A 20,774-nucleotide genomic window follows, 5' to 3' on the forward strand; every position below is an offset into this window, starting at 1 on the left:
CATGATCATGCACTTTAGTCTACATGATGAAGCATGCCCCCAGCTCCATGAGAGACAGGGAAGGCATTAGTGTGGCCAGTGCACTGTGGGACACCAAGCCACTCCAGACTTTCCTCTGTTTTCTGTATAACCAGTGATTGATTTGTTAGCTACTTACCCACTTCATGTACAAGTTTGCAGTATTAGAAAATGGTCCAGAGGCTGGGCGCAGTGGCTCACACCTTTAATCCCAGCACTTTGAGAGGCTGAGGCAGGTGGATCACAAGGTCAGGAGTTCAAGACCAGCCTGGCCAACATAGTGAAACCCCGTCTCTACTAAAAATACAAAAATTAGCTGGGTGTGGTGGCATGCACCTGTAGTCCCAGCTACTCAGGAGCCTGAGGCAGGAGAATCACTTGAACCCGGGAGGCGGAGGTTGCAGTGAGCCGAGACCGTGCCACTGCCTGGGTGACACAGCGAGACTCCATCTCAAAAAAAAAAAAAGAAAATGGTCAAGAAAGAACTTGTATATTTGCTGTGGGTCTTAACTTCCTGACCTATCATGTGATTCATTTGTTTCTTTGTCATTAAAAAAAAATAGTTTTGCCTAGGTGTCTGTAGGTTTGGATTTGTGGCCATATATCTCACAGAGCCTCTGGTCCGTGGGTTTACCACTGCAGCAGCTGTGCATGTCTTCACCTCCATGTTAAAATATCTGTTTGGAGTTAAAACAAAGCGGTACAGTGGAATCTTTTCAGTGGTGTATGTAAGTAAGCAACTCCCAGACATTCTGGTACTTGTTTTTTCTTCTTTATTTCCCCCACTTCTCTTCTGTATCTCTTTTTACTTTCAAGACTAATTTTTCTTTTTCTCCAGTAATTTCCATAAAAAAGGAAAAATTCGTTTATTCTAAGGTTTTCTGAAAAGAGTGTTACAAAGAGGACTAAACCTTAAAATCTCTATTATTAATATGTGATACTGCCCACTTCACAAGGAATTTTTCGCTAGGTCTTTATTTGGTGACTACACCATCACTCTAATTAGGTGAAGAGAGAGCTTTTTCTTACAACCAAATCATAGTCTTTTTGGAAACTAACAAATAATTTAAAGGCATGAGGGGAGAACATCTCTCTCTCTCTCTCAAAAACTGCTAATTCAGGCTGGGCGCGGTGGCTCACGCCTGTAATCCCAGCACTTTGGGAGGCCGAGATGGGCAGATCACGAGGTCAGGAGATCGAGACCATCCTGGCTAACACGGTGAAACCCCATCACTACTAAAAATACAAAAAAATTAGCTGGTGTTATGGCAGGCGCCTGTGGTCCCAGCTACTCAGGAGGCTGAGGCAGGAGAATGGCATGAACCTAGGAGGCGGAGCTTGTAGTGAGCCGAGATCGTGCCACTGCACTCCATCCTGGGCGACAGAGTGAGACTCCGTCTCAAAAAAAAACCAACTGCTAATTCAAACCGGCAAAAAAAAATAAGGCTGTAAAAGATTTAACTAACATAAATCTTTTAGTTACATAGACCCCTTACCAAACTCAGAGAAAATATAAATTATTTGCAAGCACTTAAGGAACAATGGTACTAACTGATCATGTTGAAATTGATCATGTGAAACTGATCACCAATTCTAAAAATTCAATGTTTTTTCACACAGTGCAATATAATTAAAAATCAAAAACTAAACATAGCTTTAAAACTCCCACATATTTAGAAACCAAAAAACATTTCTAAATGACCCATGAATAAAGAGGGAATTAGGAAATAATTAGCATTAATTGATAGAAGTACTACATATCAAAACCTCTGAGATGCTGTTAAAGCTGTCCTTGGAAAGAGGCCTGTAGTCTTTGTAGGTATTTATGTGCTAGGCACTGGGTGCCAAGATGCAGCTGTGAGCTGAGAAGATACAGGCCTTTCCCTCTGGAACTTTCAGTCCAGTGGGAAGATAGTAAACCTTTAATTGCATACATGTGTAATCAATTACAATTTGTGTTGCGTGCTATGAAGGAGAAGTACCAGCTGCTCTGAAAGTTAAATAGGGAGACCTTGAGATTAGGGGTCTAGGAAAGGCACTTTGAGGAAGTGACATTTAGATTGAGTCATTGGCCGGGCGCGGTGGCTCAAGCCTGTAATCCCAGCACTTTGGGAGGCCGAGACGGGCGGATCACGAGTTCAGGAGATCGAGACCATCCTGGCTAACACGGTGAAACCCCGTCTCTACTAAAATACAAAAAAAAATTAGCCGGGCGAGGTGGCGGGCGCCTGTACTCCCAGCTACTCGGGAGGCTGAGGCAGGAGAATGGCATGAACCCGGGAGGCGGGGCTTGCAGTGAGCTGAGATCCAGCCACTGCACTCCAGCCTGGGCAACAGAGCCAGACTCCGTCTCAAAAAAAAAAAAAAAAGATTGAGTCATTGACTGGTTAAAATGGAATCAGACTTTAGGAATATTCTCTAAATAACAAAATTCTTAGTCTCCCATAATAGCTGTTACCGTACTTCTTACTCTGAGACTTCTTCAAGTGCCTTGTCACAAAGGAAATAAACATACTGAGTACTCTAGGCATCGATAGGAAAGGGTGCATGGCCTGGGCTGAGCAGGAAGTCTACTTTATTGGGTTTCAAATGAGAATTGACTATATTTGAGGTGCCCGGTTGGTAACCCTGGGATATAATTAAGTGGATTTCTTCTCTAGTTCTCCTGGGTTCCTTTCCCAGACATCAGCACTCTTGACTTCAAAGTCCTGCTAACAATACTTTCTCCTTCTTTGAGCTCCTAAAAGCTTTTCTATGTATTTACCTTTGGAGTACTTTGCTATCAACCCTTAATTCTTTCCAAGTGCTCAGGACTCAGCTTCAGGGTTCCTTTTCTGAATTTTATAATATTACATTGAGACATCAGCATATGATAAGAATAATTGTTTGATAGGAATAACTATAAGGCTGGGTGCAGTGGCTCACACCTGTAATCCCAGCACTTTGGGAGGCCGAGGTGGGCGGATGACTTGAGGTCAGGAGTTCGAGACCAGCCTGACCAACATGTTGAAACCCCATGTCTACTAAAAATACAAAAATTAACTGGGCATGGCAGCAGGCACCGATAATCCCAGCTACTCAGGAGGCTGAGGCAGGAGAATCACTTGAACTTGGGAGGCAGAGGTTGCAGTGAGCCAAAATCATGCCACTGCACTCCAGCCTGGGCAGCAGAGCAAGACTGTGTCTCCAAAAAAAAAAAAAAGAATAACAACTATTTAAAAAAAAAAAGAGTAACAACTGTAAAGTTGTAGACTGGGTAAAAATACCTCCTAATTGGTGGAAGCTACAAAGAGAGATTTCAGCCTGAGAACTTTTAACTAGAAATACCCAGTGGAATGGCTGATGTGAATTAGTGCACTAGACAGTCTCTGTCTCTCTCAGGGGCAATTTCTTGATGTAAACATCCAGCGTTCACTGTGTTACAGAGTACAGTTGCTGTGTTGCAGAATGTTAAAAACCTCAACGTGTGTTCCCTAGGCGTCGGGCTGATGGTTTTTGGTTTGCTGTTGGGTGGCAAGGAGTTTAATGAGAGATTTAAAGAGAAATTGCCGGCACCTATTCCTTTAGAGTTCTTTGCGGTAAGTCACCTTGGGTCAATGACCTATTCAGCTTCTATGACTGCATTTACTTATTTCTGTAAGGGATTTTGAAGTGGATGAAAGAAATTTTTTGCTCTCAATTCTGCCAAAAGAAGGTTACAATTTGTCGAAGAAATTTGACAAATTCATTGACAAGAAAGTAAAAAGAAAAAGCCTTAAAACATAGACACAGATGATTTTTTAAATTATATGTAAGACTATACATGAAAATTTTAACATTAATTATAAGTGATGGGGTTATGGAAGATTTTCTCCTCAAATTTTTGTTGGCTAATTCTTTTATAATGAGCACATATTACTTTAGTAACCAAAAAAAAAAAATCCATTTCCGTTTTGACAAAGCAAAGGTTCCCAAACTTTCTCCATCCCTTGACACTCCTAAGCCAAAAGAAATACCTCACAGTTCCATTTATTAAGTAGTTAGTTCCAAACACTTTAATAATATTTATGATTAACAACTTCCTGGTTGTTTTTAAAAATATGCACATAAATTGGAATAAAAATATTTTATTATGTTAAGTAACCACAATTATTTAATCATGGAATGCATATGCCTGATGGAAACTGCATAGATCCTCAAATCTCAGAATCAAAAAGGGCACTGCTACCCTCATTTCCTGTTCACATGAATATGTATGTGGTTCCTGCTTTTTCATCACAGCAACCCCTGAACACCCAGCTTTGCAAAGATACGGCATTATTGAAAGGAACACAGTATTCAAACTGTGAACTACTGCCAACTAGAAGTTTGCACAGTGCCCAATAGATGTCACTGTTTCACTGGGGACCTTTTAATATCCAAAGTGTCCCATAGAGTGCCCTTGGCATCCTGGGACTTGTTTGCACATGTGTGGGAGCTACAAGGAGAAGAAATGAAGAGTAGGCTGGGTGTGGTGGCTCCACACCTGTAATCCCAGCACTTTGGGAGGCCAAGGCAGGCAGATCACTTGAGACCAGGAGTTCGAGGCCAGCCTGGCCAACATGGTGAAACCCTGTCTCTACTAAAAATACAAAAAATTAGCCAGGTGTGGTGAAATGCACTTGTAAACCCAGCTACTTGGGAGACTGAGGCATAAGAATTGCTTGAACCTGGGAGGCAGAGGTTGCAGTGAGCCAAAATCGCACCTCGCACTCCAGCCTGGGTGACAGAGCAAGATTCTGTCTCAAAAGAAATGAAGAGTATGTTTGGGGGTAAAGGACTGGCAAGATGGCCGAATAGGAACAACTCTGGTCTGCAGTTCCCAGCGAGATCAACACAGAAGGCAGGTGATTTCTGCATTTCCAACTGAGGTACCTGGTTCACCTCATTGGGACTGGTTAGACAATGGGTGCAGCCCACGGAGGGCAAAATGAAGCAGGGTGGGGCATCACCTCACCCAGGAAGCACAAGGAGTCGGGGAACTCCCTCCCTTAGCCAAGGGAAGCTGTGAGGGACTGTGCTGTGAGGAACAGTGCATTCTGGCCCAGACACTATGCTTTTCTCATGATCTTCACAATACACAGACTAGGAGATTCCCCTGGGTGCCTACACCACCAAGATTCCCTTGGATTTCAAGTACAAAACTGGGCAGCTGTTTGGGCAGACACTGAGCTAGCTACAGGAGTTTTTTTCATACCCCAGTGGTGCCTGGAACACCAGTGAGACAGAACCATTCACTCCCCTGAAAAGGGGGCTAAAGCCAGGGAGCCAAGTGGTCTAACTCCAGCGGATCCCACTCCCACAGAGCCCAGAAAGCTAAGATCCATTGGCTGGAAATTCTCGCTGCCAGCACAGCCGTCTGAAGTCGACCTGGGATGCTCAAACTTGTTAGGGGGAGGGGCACCTGCCATTACTGACTTGAGTAGGCAGTTTTCACCTCACAGTGTAAACAAAGCCACCTGGAAGGTCCAACTGGGTGGATCCCACCATAGCTCAGCAAAGCTGCTGTAGCCAGACTGCTTCTCTAGGTTCCTCCTCTCTGGACAGGGCATCTCTGAAAGAAAGGCAGCAGCCACAATCAGGGGCTTATAGGTAAAACTCCCATCTCCCTGGGACAGAGAACCTGGGGGAAGGGGCAGCTGTGGTCGCCGCTTCAGCAAACTTAAACATTCCTATCTGCCATCTCTGAAGAGAGCACCAGATCTCCCAGCACAGCATTCGAGCTCTGCTAAGGGACAGACTGCTTTTTCAAGTGGGTCCCTGACCCCCGTAACTCCTAACTGGGAGATACCTCCCAGTAGGGGCCAAAGACACCTCATACAGGAGACCTCTGGCTAGCATCTGGCGGGTGCCCCTCTGGGACAAAACTTTTGGAGGAAGGAATAGGCAGCAATCTTTGCTGTTCTGAGCCTTCACCGGTGATACCCAGGCAAACAGGGTCTGGAGTGGACCTCATCAAACTCCAGCACACCTGCAGCAGAGGAGCCTGTCAGAAGGAAAACTAACAAACAGAAAGGAATAGCATCAACATCAACAAAAAGGACGTCCACACAAAAACCCCATCTAAAGGTCACCAACAGCAAAGACCAAAGGTAGATAAATCCATGAAGATGAGGAACAACCAGTGCAAAAAACTGAAAATTCCAAAAGCCAGAATGCCTCTTCTTCAAAGGATCACAACTCCTCGCCAGCAAGGGAACAAAACTGGATGGAGAATGAGTTTGATGAATGCATAGAAGTAGGCTTCAGAAGGTGGGTAATAACAAACTTCTCCGAGCTAAAGGAACATATTTTAACCCAATGGAAGGAAGCTAAGAACCTTGAAAAAAGGTTACAGGAATTGCTAACTAGAATAACCAGTTTAGAAAAGAACATAAATGACCTAATGGAGCTGAAAAACACAGCACAAGAATTTCGTGAAGCATACACAAGTATCAATAGCCAAATCAATCAAGCAGAAGAAAGGGTATCAGAGATTGAAGATCAACTTAATGAAATAAAGCTTGAAGACAAAATTTGAGGGAAAAAAAGAATGAAAAGGAATGAACAAAGCCTCCAAGAAATATGGGACTATGTGAAAAGACCAAACCTACGTTTGATTGGTGTACCTGAAAGTGACGGGAAGAATGGAACCAAGTTGGAAAACACTCTTCAGGACATTATCCAGGAGAACTTCCCCAACCTAGCAAGACAGGCCAGCATTCAAATTCAGGAAATGCAGAGAACATCACAAAGATGCTCCTCATGAAGAGCAACCCCAAGACACATGATCATCAGATTCACCAAGGTTGAAATGAAGAAAAAAATGTTAAGGGCAGCCAGAGAGAAAGGTCGGGTTACCCACAAAGGGAAGCCCATCAGACTAACAGCAGATCTCTCTGCAGAAACCCTACAAGCTAGAAGAGAGTGAAGGCCAAAATTCAACATTCATAAAGAAAAGAGTTTTCAACCCAGAATTTCATATCCAGCCAAACTAAGCTTCATAAGCGAAGGAGAAATAAAATCTTTCACAGACAAGCAAATGCTGAGAGGTTTTGTCACCACCAGGCCTGCCTTACAAGAGCTCCTGAGGAAGCACTAAATATGGAAAGGAACAACCGGTACCAGCCACTGCAAAAACATACCAAAATGTAAAAACCATCGATACTGTGAAGAAACTGCATCAACTAATGGGCAAAATAACCAGCTAGCATCATAATGACAGGATCAAATTCACACATAACAATTTTTTTTTTTTTAAACAAAGTCTTGCTCTTGTTCCCCAGGGTGGAGTGCAATGGCGCGATTTTGGTTCACTGCAACCTCCACTTCCTGGGTTCAAGCAATTCTCCTACCTCAGCCTCCTAAGTAGCTGGGATTACAGGTGCCTGCCACCACGCCTGGCTAATTTTTGTATTGTTAGTAGAGATGGAGTTTCACAATGTTGGCCACACTGGTCTCGAACTCCTGACCTCAGGTGATCCGCCCGCCTCAGCCTCCCAAAGTGCTAGGATTGCAGGCATGAGTCACCACACCTGGCCCACACATAACAATGTTAACCTTAAATGTAAATGGGCTAAATGCCCCAATTGAAAGACACAGACTGGCAAATTGGATAAAGAGTCAAAACCCATCAGTGTGCTGTATTCAGGAGACTCATCTCATGTACAAAGACACACATAGGCTCAAAATAAAGGGATGGTGGAAGATTTACCAAGCAAATGAAAAGCAAAAAACAAAAAAAAAATAAAGAAAAACAGAGGGTTGCAATTCTAGTCTCTGATAAAACAGACTTTAAACCAACAAAGATCAAAAAAAGACAAAGAAGGGCATTACATAATGATAAAGAGACCAATGCAGCAAGAAGAGCTAACTATCCTAAATATATATGCACCCAATACAGGAGCACCCAGGTTCATGAAGCAAAGTCCTTAGAGACCTACAAAGAGACTTAGACTCCCACACAATAATAGTGGGAAACTTTAACACCCCACTGTCAATATTAGACAGGTCAGTGACACAGAAAATTAACAAGCATATTCAGGACTTCAATTCAGCTCTGGACCAAGCAAACGTAATAGACATCTGCAGAACTCTGCACCCCAAATCAACAGAATATACATTCTTCTCAGCGCCACATCACTCTTATTCTAATATTGACCTCATGATTGGAAGTAAAACACTCCTCAGCAAATGCAAAAGAACAGAAATCATAACAAACAGTCTCTCAGACCACAGTGCAGTCAAATTAGAACTCACGATTAAGAAACTCACTCAAAACTGCACAACTACATGGAAACTGAAAAAAAGGGGCCTGCTCCTGAATGACTACTGGGTAAATAACAGTATTAAGGCAGAAATAAATAAGTTATTTGAAACCAATGAGAACAAGGACACAACATACCAGAATCTCTGGGGCACAGCTAACGCAGCGGTTAGAGGGAAATTTATAGCACTAAATGCCCACAGGAGAAAGTGGGAAAATCTAAAATCGACACCCTAACATCACAATTTAAATAACTAGAGAAGCAAGAGCAAACAAATCCAAAAGCTAGCAGAAGACAAGTGATAACTAAGATCAGAGCAGAACTGAAGGAGGTAGAGACAAGAAAAACTCTTCAAAAAAATCAATGAATCCAGGAGCTGGTTTTCCGAAAAGATTAACAAAATAGACCATTAGCCAGACTAATAAAGAAGAAAAGACAGAAGCATCAAATAGACACAATAAAAAATGAGAAAGGGGATATCACCACTGATCCCACAGAAATACAAACTACTGGCCGGGCACGGTGGCTCACGCCTGTAATCCCAGCACTTTGGGAGACCGAGGCAGGTGAATCACAAGGTCAAGAGATCAAGACCGTATTGGCCAACATGGAGAAACCCCCTCTGTATTAAAAATAAAAAAAATTAGCTGGATATGGTGTCCCACGCCTGTAGTGCCAGCTACTAGGAAGGTTGAGGCAGAAGAATCGCTTGACCTGGGAGGCAGAAGTTGCAGTGAGCCAAGATCAAACCACTGTACTCCAGCCCGGGCAACTGAGTGAGAATGAGACTCCGTCTCAATAACAACAACAAAAAAAACTACCATCAGAGAATACTATAAACACCTCTATGTAAATTAACTAGAAAATCTAGAAGAAATTGATAAATTCCTGGACACATACACCCTCCCAAGACTAAACCAGAAAGAAGTTGAATCCCTGAATAGACCAATAACAAGTTCTGAAATTGAGGCAGCGATTAATAGCCTACCAACCAAAAAAAAAAAAACTCCAGGACCAGACGAATTCACAGCCGAATTCTACCAGAGGTACAAGGAGGAGCTGGTACCATTCCTTCTGAAACTATTCCAAACAATAGAAAAAGAGGGAATCCTCCCTAACTCATTTTATGAGGCCAACATCATCCTGATACCAACACCTGGCAGAGACACAACAACAAAAAAAAGAAAATTTCAGGCCAACATCCCTGATGAACATCAATGCAAAAATCCTCAAAAAAATACTGGCAGACTGAATCCAGGAGCACATTAAAAAGCTTATCCACCATGATCAAGTCAGGTTCATCCCTGGGATGCAAGGCTTGTTCAACATATGCAAATCAGTAAACATAGCCCATCACATAAACAAAACCAATGACAAAAACCACATGATTATGTCAATAGATGCAGAAAAGGCCTTCGAGAAAATTCAACAGCCTTCGAGCTAAAAACTCTCAAATGAGGTATTGATGGAACATATCAAAATAATAAGAACTATTTATGACAAACCCACAGCCAATATTGCACTGAATAGACAAAAACCGGAAGCATTCCCTTTGAAAACCAGCATGAGATAAGGATGCCCTCTCTCACTACTCCTATTCAACATAGTATTGGAACTTCTGGCCAGGACAATCAGGCAAGAGAAAGAAATAAAGGGTATTCAAATAGGAAGAGAGGAAGTCAAATTGTCTCTGTTTGCAGGTGACATGATTGTATATTTAGAAAAACCCATCATCTCAGCCCAAAGCCTCCTTAAGCTGATAAGCAACTTCAGCAAAGTCTCGGGATACAAAATCAATGTGCAAAAATCACAAGTATTCCTATACATCAAAAATAAACAGCCAAATCATGAGTGAACTCCCATTCACAATTGCTACAAACAGAATAAAATACCTAGGAATCCAACTTACAAGGGATGTGAAGGACCTCTTCAAGGAGAACTATAAATCAGAGAGGACACAAACAAATGGAAAAACATTCCATGCTCATGGATAGGAAGAATCAATATCGTGAAAATAGTCATACTGCCCAAAGTAATTTATACATTCAATGCTATCCCCATCAAGCTGCTATTGACTTTCTTCACAGAATTAGAAAACACTACTTTAAATTTCATATGGGACCAAAAAAGGGCCCGCATAGCCAAGACAATCCTAAGCAAAAAGAACAAAGCTGGAGGCATCACGCTACCTGACTTCAAACTATACTGCAAGGCTACAGTAACCAAAACAGCATGGTACTGGTACCAAAACAGATATATAGACCTGTGGAACAGAACAGAGGCCTCAGAAATAATGCCACGCATCTACAACCATCTGATCTTTGACAAACCTGACAAAAACAAGCAATGGGGAAATGATTCCCTATTTAGTAAATGGTGTTGGGAAAACTGACTAGCCATATGCAGAAAACTGAAACTGAACCCCTTTTTTACACCTTATACAAAAATTAACTCAAGATGGATTAAAGACTTAAACGTTAAGACCTACAACCATAAAAACCCTGGAAGAAAACCTAGACAGTACCATTCAGGACACTGGCATGGGCAAAGACTTCATGACTAAAACAAAAAAAGCAATGGCAACAAAAGCCAAAATTGACAAATGGAATCTAATTAAACTAAAGAGCTTCTGCACAGCAAAAGAAGCTATCAGCAGAGTGAACAGGCAGCCTACAGAATGGGAGAAAATTTTTGCAACCTGTCCATCTGACATAGGGCTAATATCCAGAATCTACAAGGAACTTAAACAAATTTACAAGAAAGAAATAACCCCATCAAAAAGTGGGCAAAGGATATGAATAGACACTTTTCAAAAGAAGACATTTATACATGCAACAAACATATGAAAAAAAACTCATCATCACTGGTCATTAGAGAAATGCACATCAAAACCATAATGGGATACCATCTCATGCCAGTTAGAATGGTGGTCATTAAAAAGTCAGGAAACAACAGATGCTGGAGAGGGTGTGGAGAAATAGGAATGCTTTTACACTGTTGGTGGGAGTGTAAATTAGTTCAACCATTGTGGAAGACAGTGTGGCGATTCCTCAAGGATCTAGAACCGGAACTACCATTTGACCCAGCAATCCCATTACTGGGTATATACCCAAAGGATTATAAATCATTCTACTATAAAGACACATCCACATGTGTTTATTGTAGCACTATTCACAATAGCAAAGACTTGGAACCAACCCAAATGCCCATCAATGATAGACTAAATAAAGAAAATGTGGCACATATATACCATGGAGTACTATGCAGCCACAAAAAAGGATGAGTTCCTGTCCTTCGCAGGGACATGGATGAAGCTGGAAACCATCATTCTCAGCAAACTAACACAGGAACAGAAAACCAAACACCGCATGTTCTCACTCACAAGTGGGAGTTGAACAATGAGAACACATGGACACAAGGAGGGGAACATCACACACTGGGGCCTGTCCATGGGTGGGAGGCATAAGGAGGGATTGCATTAGGAGAAATACCTAATGTAGATGACGGGTTTATGGGTGCAGCAAACCACCATGGCACATGTATACCTATGTAACAGACCTGCACGTTCTGCACATGTATCCCAGAACTTAAAGTATAATAAAATAAAAAATTTAAAAATTTAAAAAAGAAATGAAGAGTATAGGTGTCTGATCCAAATTATAGCAAAAAGTTCTAGCTATGAAAACAACTGGCTGGTGTAGCTCACAAGGAAACCAATACCTTCAAACTTTTTCTTTTTTTCAGTCTTGTCTATATGGCATTAGTACCTTTTAACAGGCAAAACAAAACAAAATGTATCTCTAACAGTTTCAAAACCTCTTCTCTCACTGGGGCTAGGCACAGAGTTCCCGTTTTGACTTCGAGTACAGCAAAAGGTTCTGAGCACCCTTGCGAGGGAAAGAAGGCAGGCAAGCCCCAGTTATGAAGTAAATGACACAGCTTGCCTCTCCTGCTTTGGGTTACTAATTCTGTTTCCTAGATTCCCTTTAAAGACTTTTCCATGTTTCCCAGGGTAATGGTTTCCCAGAATTCTAGAAAGTTTAGGGACAGCATCTTTATGACTCCCTTTAAGTGTCAAATTTATTTTTTATTATAAAAATATTTTTTGAGTTTTACATTCAATTTTATAATACATCTATTTGTGTTGATAAGAAAACAATGGTTTAAATTACTCACCACTGTATAAAAGTAAAGCTCCAGGAGCTTAAGCCATATATATTGTGTGGATTTAAATATTCGAGGCACTCTCCTAGTTAGAGATGCACAAAAAATGCAATTAAGGGTGATGAAAATAATTGTCTTCAACAGAAAAGTATCCTTCCATCAAAAGAGCCAGAATCCCCCATGCCCCTGGTCTCCCAGGCTGCTGTTTCTGATAATAAGCTTACCTTATTATTTGTTTCCTGCAGTGGCCCTCCTCAGGAGGGACTGGCTTCCTTCCCTGGCCAGCTCTGATTTCTTCTCTGTTGGATAACTCTCTCAGAAAACTCTATAGGCAATAGTTCCTGGGCATGGAGCAAATTGCTATCTCACCTTTTGTTATGTTTCTCTTGTAACTCATTAGGGATTGTACTTTACACCCCAAGTAAATCTATGCCCTGCCAATCCAGGATGGCCTTATGTACTGTGACCCTCTGTTTGATGTACAGTTCTACCCTTACTTTGTAGCTGAAATGGGAGGAGACAGCTATGGGTTGCTGCTGGGGCCCTATCACCACACTTGGGGCTGCTGTCCTGGAAACAGGATCACCAGGAGGATTCTAAATCCAGACGTATGTTTTGTAATCATACAGTGTCATTTTACCACCCTCAAAGTACAGAGTTAAATATCCTTTATTTATAACGTTGTGGCCACAGACTCATTTCACCACCCTAAAGGTAAGGTCAACGTTTGAAAGGCTTTATGACCTTTTTCTGTTGCAGTCAATTAGCCAAACACCTCAGTGGAGAAAAGGACAAAGCATGAAGAAAATTCCAGGACATAAACTGTAGAGTTCATTTTAATTACGTGGGGTGGGTCATTAAGAGAAGTTAGAATTGTTGAAGCTAATGGTAATTCTTTTTAAATCTGAATGTTAAAAGTGAGAATAGATTTGACTTGACTAACATATTTGAAGCTGATTTTTGCAGTATTTGAACATTCATCTCTAAAGGTGCATTTGGATTTGTGTCTTTTTAGGTGGTAATGGGAACTGGCATTTCAGCTGGGTTTAACTTGAAAGAATCATACAATGTGGATGTCGTTGGAACACTTCCTCTAGGGTAGGAAAGTAGTTTTAAGTAACCATGTGACTGAAATAATCAATGGATCTATTGCCTCTAACTCTTACTTTAGTACCCTTGCAATGAAAAATAATCATTGGGTGCATTTTATTTTTAGTATTATTGTAGTAAAAAACACATAACAAAATTTTGTCTAAATCTTTTTTTTTTTTTTTTTGAGACGATGTCTCGCTCTGTCACCCAGGCTGTAGTGCAGTGGCACCGTCTCAGCTCACTGTAACCTCCGTCTCCCGGGTTGAAGCGATTCTCCTGCCTCAGCTTCCCAAGTAGCTGGGATTACAGGCGTGTGCTGTCACACCCGGCTAATTTTTTTTTTTTTTTTTTTAAGACAAAGTCTCACTCTGTCACACAGGCTGGAGTGCAGTGGTGCGATCTCAGTTCGCTGCAAGCTCCACCTCCTGGGTTCATGCCATTCTCCTGCCTCAGCCTCCCAAGTAGCTGGGACTATAGGCTCCCGCCACCATGCCCAGCTAATTTTTTGTGTTTTTAATAGAGACAGAGTTTCACCGTGTTAGCCAGGATGGTCTCAATCTCCTGATCTCGTGATACACCCGCCTCAGCCTCCCAAGTGCTGGGATTACAGGCGTGAGCCACCGCGCCCGGCTAATTTTTGTATTTTTATTAGAGACGGGGTTTCTCCATGTTGGCCAGGCTGGTCTCAAACTGCTGACCTCAGATGATCTGCCCACCTCAGCTTCCCAAAGTGCTGGGATTGCAGGTGTGAGCCACTGCGCCTGGCTTTTTTTTTTTTTTTTTTTTTTTTTTTTTGAGACCGAGTCTCACTCTTTTGCCCAGGCTAGAGTGCAATGGCACAATCTCGGCTCACTGCAACCTCTGCCTCCAGGGTTCAAGTGATTCTCCTGCCTCAGCCTCCTGAGTATCTGGAATTACAGACATGTGCCACCACACACAACTAATTTTTGTATTTTTAATAGAGACAGGGTTTCACCATGTTGGCCAGGCTGGTCTCGAACTCCTGACCTCAAGTGATCCACTCAGCTCAGCCTCCCAAAGTGCTGGGATTATAGGCATGAGCCACTGTGCCCAGCCAATCTTAATCATTTTTAAGTGTACATTTCGGTAGTGTTAAATATATTCCCATTATTGTAAAACAGATCTCCAGAACTTTTTCACCTTGCAAATCTACAACTCTGTACCCCTGAAACAAGAGCTTCCTCTTTTCTTCTTCCCCCAGCCCCTACTAACCACCATTCATCTTTCTGTTTTTATGAATTTGACTTCTCTAGATACCTCATGTAAGTGGAATCATACAACATTTGTCTTTTTGTGACTGGCTTATTTCCGTTAGCATAGTGTCTTCAGAGTTTGTCTATATTGTAGCATATGACAGTATTTTCTTCCCTTTTTAAGGCTGAATAATATTCCATTGTGGATATATACTGTATTTTATTTCTCCATGCATCCATTGATGAGCATGTGGGTCGCCTTTACCTCTTGGCTATTGTGAATATTCCTGCTGTGGATATGGGTGTGCAAATATGTCTTTGAGACCTTTCTTTCAGTTCTTTTGGGTATATACCTGTAAGTGGGATTGCTGGATCTGTTTTTACTTTCTTGAGAGCCTTTCATACTGTTTCCCATAGCAGTTACACCATTTTACAATCCCACCAATAGTGGCAAGTGGTTTTCTGTTTTCTTTTGTTTTCCTAAATTTAATAGTTTTAAAAATCTCTCCTTGAGTGACATAGGATTTAAGAGCAAAACAACCTAAATCCTAGCCTGCCACGTACTAGCTGTGTGACCTTAAGCAGGCCACTTATCTTCTCAAAGCCTCGTTTCCTCGCCTGCCAGATGGGCGTGGTAATTAGTGCTTATCTCAAGGGCAGTTGTGAGAACTACAGGAGATAATGCATGGAAGGCAGTGAGTGAACACCTGAACACACAGCATTCAAGTCATGTGAATTACTTATTATTAATGGGTTCTAAGACTGTTATTTCAATGAGTTTTTAGTTTCTAATCATGTTACTTCTTTGCTTCATCTATATTTTCTAACTGTACATTTTAAAAACATATTATTGGCCGGGCATGGTGGCAGACACCTATAATCCCAGCACTTTAGGAGGCCAAGGCAGGCGAATCACGAGGTCAGGAGTTCCAGACCAGCCTGGCAAACAGGGTGAAACCCCGTCTCTAGTAAAAATACAAAAATTAGCTGGGTGCGGTGGCAGGCGCTCCTAGCTACTTGGGAGGCTGAGCAGGAGAATCACTTGAAACTGGAAGGCAGAGGTTGCAGTGAGCCAAGATCACACATGCCATGGCACTCTAGCCTGGGCAATAAGAGTGAAACACCATCGCAAAAAAAAAAAATATATATATATATATCTCTCTCTCTCTCTACTTGTCACTATAATTTCTACTTAATACCTTCCTTTTCCTATTGCATTGTACTCAAACATACTGCTTCCCTTCTATATGTGACAGCTTAACTTAAAAAAAAAAAAAAAGACTTTACATTTCTGGAAATTGGCTACCCAGAAACCTTATCTTTCTGGAACATTGCCCAAAACCAAGTAGGTAACAAATACCTACCTACCTATCTACATACAATCATACCATTTCAGTTACCTGTGAGTCTTATTGCTCCACTGATAACAGACTACCCCAAAACAGTGACTTAAAATAGCCGCCATTAATTTGCTCATAATTATTTAGTCTAGGTTTGGCTCAGTTGGGTGGTTCTTTGGCAGGTCTCACTTGGGGTTTTTTATGCATCTGCAGATGTCTGCAGGTATGACTAGTGTTGGAGGATCCAAGAAGGCTTCACTCACATGTCTGACACTTCAGCTGGAGTGACTGGAACAGGTGAGGGCTGGCTGGCATGTTCTCTACAAGTGGTATCTTCAGCAGCATTGCCAGACCTCTTTACATGGGGGCTCAGAGCAACAGGAAAGAAAAGCAGAGAATTTACCAGGCCTCTTAAGGCACTCATACAGCATCACTTCCACCACATGCTGTTGCTCAAAGCAAATCATGAGGCCAGCCCAGATATAGCTGGAGGGGAAACAGATTCCACATCTAGATTGGGGGAGTGTCATGCACATGTAATTACGTATGGGAGGAATGGAAGCAAACTACCACGCTTCTATGTACACATACATACACATATAAATGCATCTACTATAGACAAGCAGGTTCTTCGTGGTTTTGTCATACTTGGTAGATGAGCAGTGCATTTTGCAGTGCTCAGAAAGTGACAGTTGACTATTAAAGATCCCAGTCATAGCACTGTATCCTGTTTTCTTGTTTGTTTATTTACTTTCCTTAACTCATTCCAAAATATGTCCTTTTCTTATATTCTTATTCCCTTAGGCCCAAACCTGCTCCTAGGCCTTCCCTCTTAGTTCATGCCTTTGCAGCAAACAGCAGGGAAGGACAACAGATTTTATAGTCAGACCCCCCAGGTTTGACTCCCTGCTCCATTTTGGAAAATCACTTAACGTCTGTCAAAATCCATTTATTCATCTATAAATTGGGATAATAGTGGAACCTATGTAATGGGAGTGCTGTGAGGAAAAATGAGACGACTTATGTAAAGTATGTAGCAGGTAAACTCACCTTAATAGACACTAGGTTCCTTTCCCTTTCTTCCGCTCTTTCCTTACTCCATGACGTGAAACATCCCTTCCGTCACTGCGCTATGACATAGTAAGAGAAATAGCTGTAGCCAAGCAGGTTCTTCATGGTTTTGTTGTACTTGGTAGATGAGCTGCTTGTCCTTGTACAAGTTGCTGAACCCCACTATGCCTCATTTTCTTCATCTGTAAAATTATAATGGTGCCTAGTTCACTGGGCCATTGAAAATAATTAAATGAGCACAGAACCTGGCAAAGAGAAGGCACGTAATGAATGCTTGTTATTGTAATAATTATAATTATTAGTATCAGTTAAGTTATTGCTATTATTGTTTAGCCCAATGCCTTGAATTGGAGCAGAATGTCTGAAAATTCCTATTGCCCACTTCTCCCCATAACATGCTAGGGAATCCCTATTCTGTTTCTTTAGGATAAGAATCCCAGACTACAAGTATGTACCACAAAAGCTGGGTTCTCCATTGTGGGATTCCAGGAGTCATACTTTTGTCTCCTCCAAATTCAAAAGATTCCTAGGTGACACCCAAGGAGTATAGTCTTCTGCTGCTCCCTTCCCGTGTTACAAACTCAGCTAATTGGTTAGGAAAAAAAAAAAAAAAAAAAAAACAGGAAGAGGTAGCAGACTCAGAGTCCTTACATCAGATGACAAGGGGGAGAAGTATGGGGTGCCTAGCATTGCCAGGACATTAATTCTCCTCTAAGGTAGCCCTTAGACTACGCTCCTCCCCACCCCAGGACTTGGGTTCAGATGCCTGGTGGCATCCGAGCACTTTGCTGACCCTCTCTTCTTCCTGCTTTCTGTGTCTTACACTTGCCATTACGGTACCATGAGGTATGAGGTTACTCCTTTTATAAATAAAACGGCATCTGATGTCTTCTGATAACCCATCCAGGTAGAAAGCTGCACTCTGCAGTTTGAGCCTGAAAAGATCCTCTCTGTGTCAAGGAGGGCCCTCCTTTTTTGCTAACCAGAGCAAATAAGTACCCAAACATTGATCACCTCATTTGCAGATAATACCCCCCTAAAATGCTTCCCTGCAGTCGCAGGGTTTTTTTTCTTTTCCCTTGTGGTCACAACACAAGTTAAAGTCAGCTTGACTTTTCAGGCTGCTACCTCCAGCCAATCCGGACACCAGCCTCTTCCACCTTGTGTACGTAGATGCCATTGCCATAGCCATCGTTGGATTTTCAGTGACCATCTCCATGGCCAAGACCTTAGCAAATAAACATGGCTACCAGGTTGACGGCAATCAGGTAAAGATAATCAGTTTCCTGCAGATGTTTCATAGCAGTACAATCACCAGCGTCGATTGTGGAAGTCACAAGAACTAATCTATCTTGGTAGAAAAACTTTTTTTAACTGGTGATTGTTGTATCTGAAGCATGTATTTATTCAACCTGTAATGTTATCCCTATTCTTAAAGCTCACAGCTTAGAATTAAATGTTTTTCCAGGGCGTTTTTGCTCCCCAGGAAGGCTTATCTTTGTTCATTAGAAGTTGGGTATATGATTCATCACTAACTCCACAATATTCTCTTTGTCACCTACTTTATAACACAGCCATAGATAAGGTGTTTAATCCAAACACTGTGACCTATAATGTTGACATAACAATGTCTATTTCAATACCTTATGTGTTCTAAGGAGAAACTAGATGCTCCACATTCATCTGAGATGCAGTTGTCAAACTAGAAATACCCAAAGTAAACCTAAGAGCAGGACTCGCCCCAGGAAGACACTGGCATGTATTCATTGACGAGCAATAGCCCAGGCATTAAAAAGATGCCAAGAGTCCTATACAACAATAACTTTCTCTTCGGCAATAAAAATAGTTTATCCCTTTTCGTGCAGTTTTCTTCTTAAGCATTAAGAAGATTTTGTAGAGGATGTGTTTGGAAAGAAGGAGGCTAAGCAGGGAGCTCAGCATTTATCTCTGACGAAATAAAAATTCAAAGTGTTTCCTCCCCCCACTGTAAAATATGCCATAATTCCTATTTTGAACTCATGCTAAACAAATTCTTACATCTGAAAGGAAAATGAAGAGATAGACTGTAGTGCTGACAATGTGTATTAAATGGGCTATTACGCTTTTTTTTCCTGAAGAATGACCTATCTCTTTTGTGTTTTGTTTCTACATGGAAAAGGAGCTCATTGCCCTGGGACTGTGCAATTCCATTGGCTCACTCTTCCAGACCTTTTCAATTTCATGCTCCTTGTCTCGAAGCCTTGTTCAGGAGGGAACTGGTGGGAAGACACAGGTGTGTAGATAACAGGCCTCTAAGACCTGGTGATATGGGTGGTAATTAAATTTTAATCTTTTGATTATATTCTGAACCCAAACAAAGCTACTCTGCCGGCCGGGCGCGGTGGCTCAAGCCTGTAATCCCAGCACTTTGGGAGGCCGAGACGGGCGGATCATGAGGTCAGGAGATCGAGACCATCCTGGCTAACATGGTGAAACCGCGTCTCTACTAAAAAATACAAAAAAACTAGCCGGGCGAGGTGGCGGGCGCCTGTAGTCCCAGCTACTTGGGACGCTGAGGCAGGAGAATGGCCTGAATCCGGGAGGCGGAGCTTGCAGTGAGCTGAGATCCGGCCACTGCACTCCAGCCTGGGCGACAGAGCAAGACTCCGTCCCAAAAAAAAAAAAAAAAAAAGCTACTCTGCCTGCAGATCCATGCTCCAATGAGCTGTATAGTGAATCAGAGAAAGGCATGGTTGGTTGAAGTGAATCACAAGGAACTGAATCTATAGGAAAGAGGTATATTCTCCAGTTAAATTGGAAAGTTATGCAACGCTCGGCTACCAGTCAACCTCAAAGTTCAGACATGGGATGTTGTTCATGAAAGCCTGAGACTGAGTGTGGGCAGTATGCCAGCACCATCCAGTAGAACTTTCCACAGTGATGGAAATGTTCCATATCTGCACTGTCCAATATGGCAGCCACTAGCAACATGTGGCTCTTGAGCACTTGAAATGTGGTTAGTTCGACCAAGACCTGACTTAATTTTTAAAAATGTAAATGGCCGGCAGGGTGCAGTGGCTCACACATGTAATCCCAGCACTTTGGGAGGCCTAGGCGGGCGGATCACGAGGTCAGGAAATCGAGACCATCCTGGCCAACATGGTGAAACCCTGTCTCTACTAAAAATACAAAAATTAGCTGGGCATGATGGCGGGCGCCTGTAGTCCCAGCTACTCGGAAGGCTGAGACAGGAGAATCACTTGAACCTGGGAGGCAGAGGTTGCAGTGAGCCGAGGTTGTGCCACTACACTCCACCCTGGCAACAGATACTCTGTCTCAAAAAAAAAAAAAAGAAATGACCACATGTGGCTACTGGCTCCATTATTGGACAACAGACACTTATCTGAACTCTTCTGGTGGCCTTTGTGGGTCTCAGATTGACACCAGACATCTTTTCCCCACCTCCGGAAAGGGCATTTTAATTAGGATATTTCAGCATTTCAGCTTCCATTTAAAAGCTGTAAGAAGAACCAAAACTTCAGAGAGGGAGTGGGATGGAGCTATAGGTATGTAGTGGTTTAGTTGACTTATTTGAATGCTTATTTTCTTGATCTTCCCATAGTAATTATCAA

The 20,774-nt window shown here is 42.1% G+C and overlaps 1 protein-coding gene across 2 annotated transcripts in view; it reads left to right on the plus strand.

The window, feature by feature from the left end:
- SLC26A5 (solute carrier family 26 member 5) overlaps positions 1-20,774 on the plus strand; it is a 71,703-nt gene that overhangs the window by 32,356 nt on the left and 18,573 nt on the right. For both annotated transcript variants that reach the window (XM_050782758.1, XM_050782759.1), the window contains exons 8-12: positions 582-746; positions 3,444-3,596; positions 13,462-13,544; positions 18,284-18,431; positions 19,322-19,435. In XM_050782758.1, coding sequence (XP_050638715.1) covers positions 582-746; positions 3,444-3,596; positions 13,462-13,544; positions 18,284-18,431; positions 19,322-19,435 — 663 coding nt within the window. The remainder of the gene's footprint in view (positions 1-581; positions 747-3,443; positions 3,597-13,461; positions 13,545-18,283; positions 18,432-19,321; positions 19,436-20,774) is intronic.

The sequence above is a fragment of the Macaca thibetana genome, chromosome 3, assembly GCF_024542745.1.
Source record: "Macaca thibetana thibetana isolate TM-01 chromosome 3, ASM2454274v1, whole genome shotgun sequence".
NCBI lineage: Eukaryota > Metazoa > Chordata > Mammalia > Primates > Cercopithecidae > Macaca > Macaca thibetana.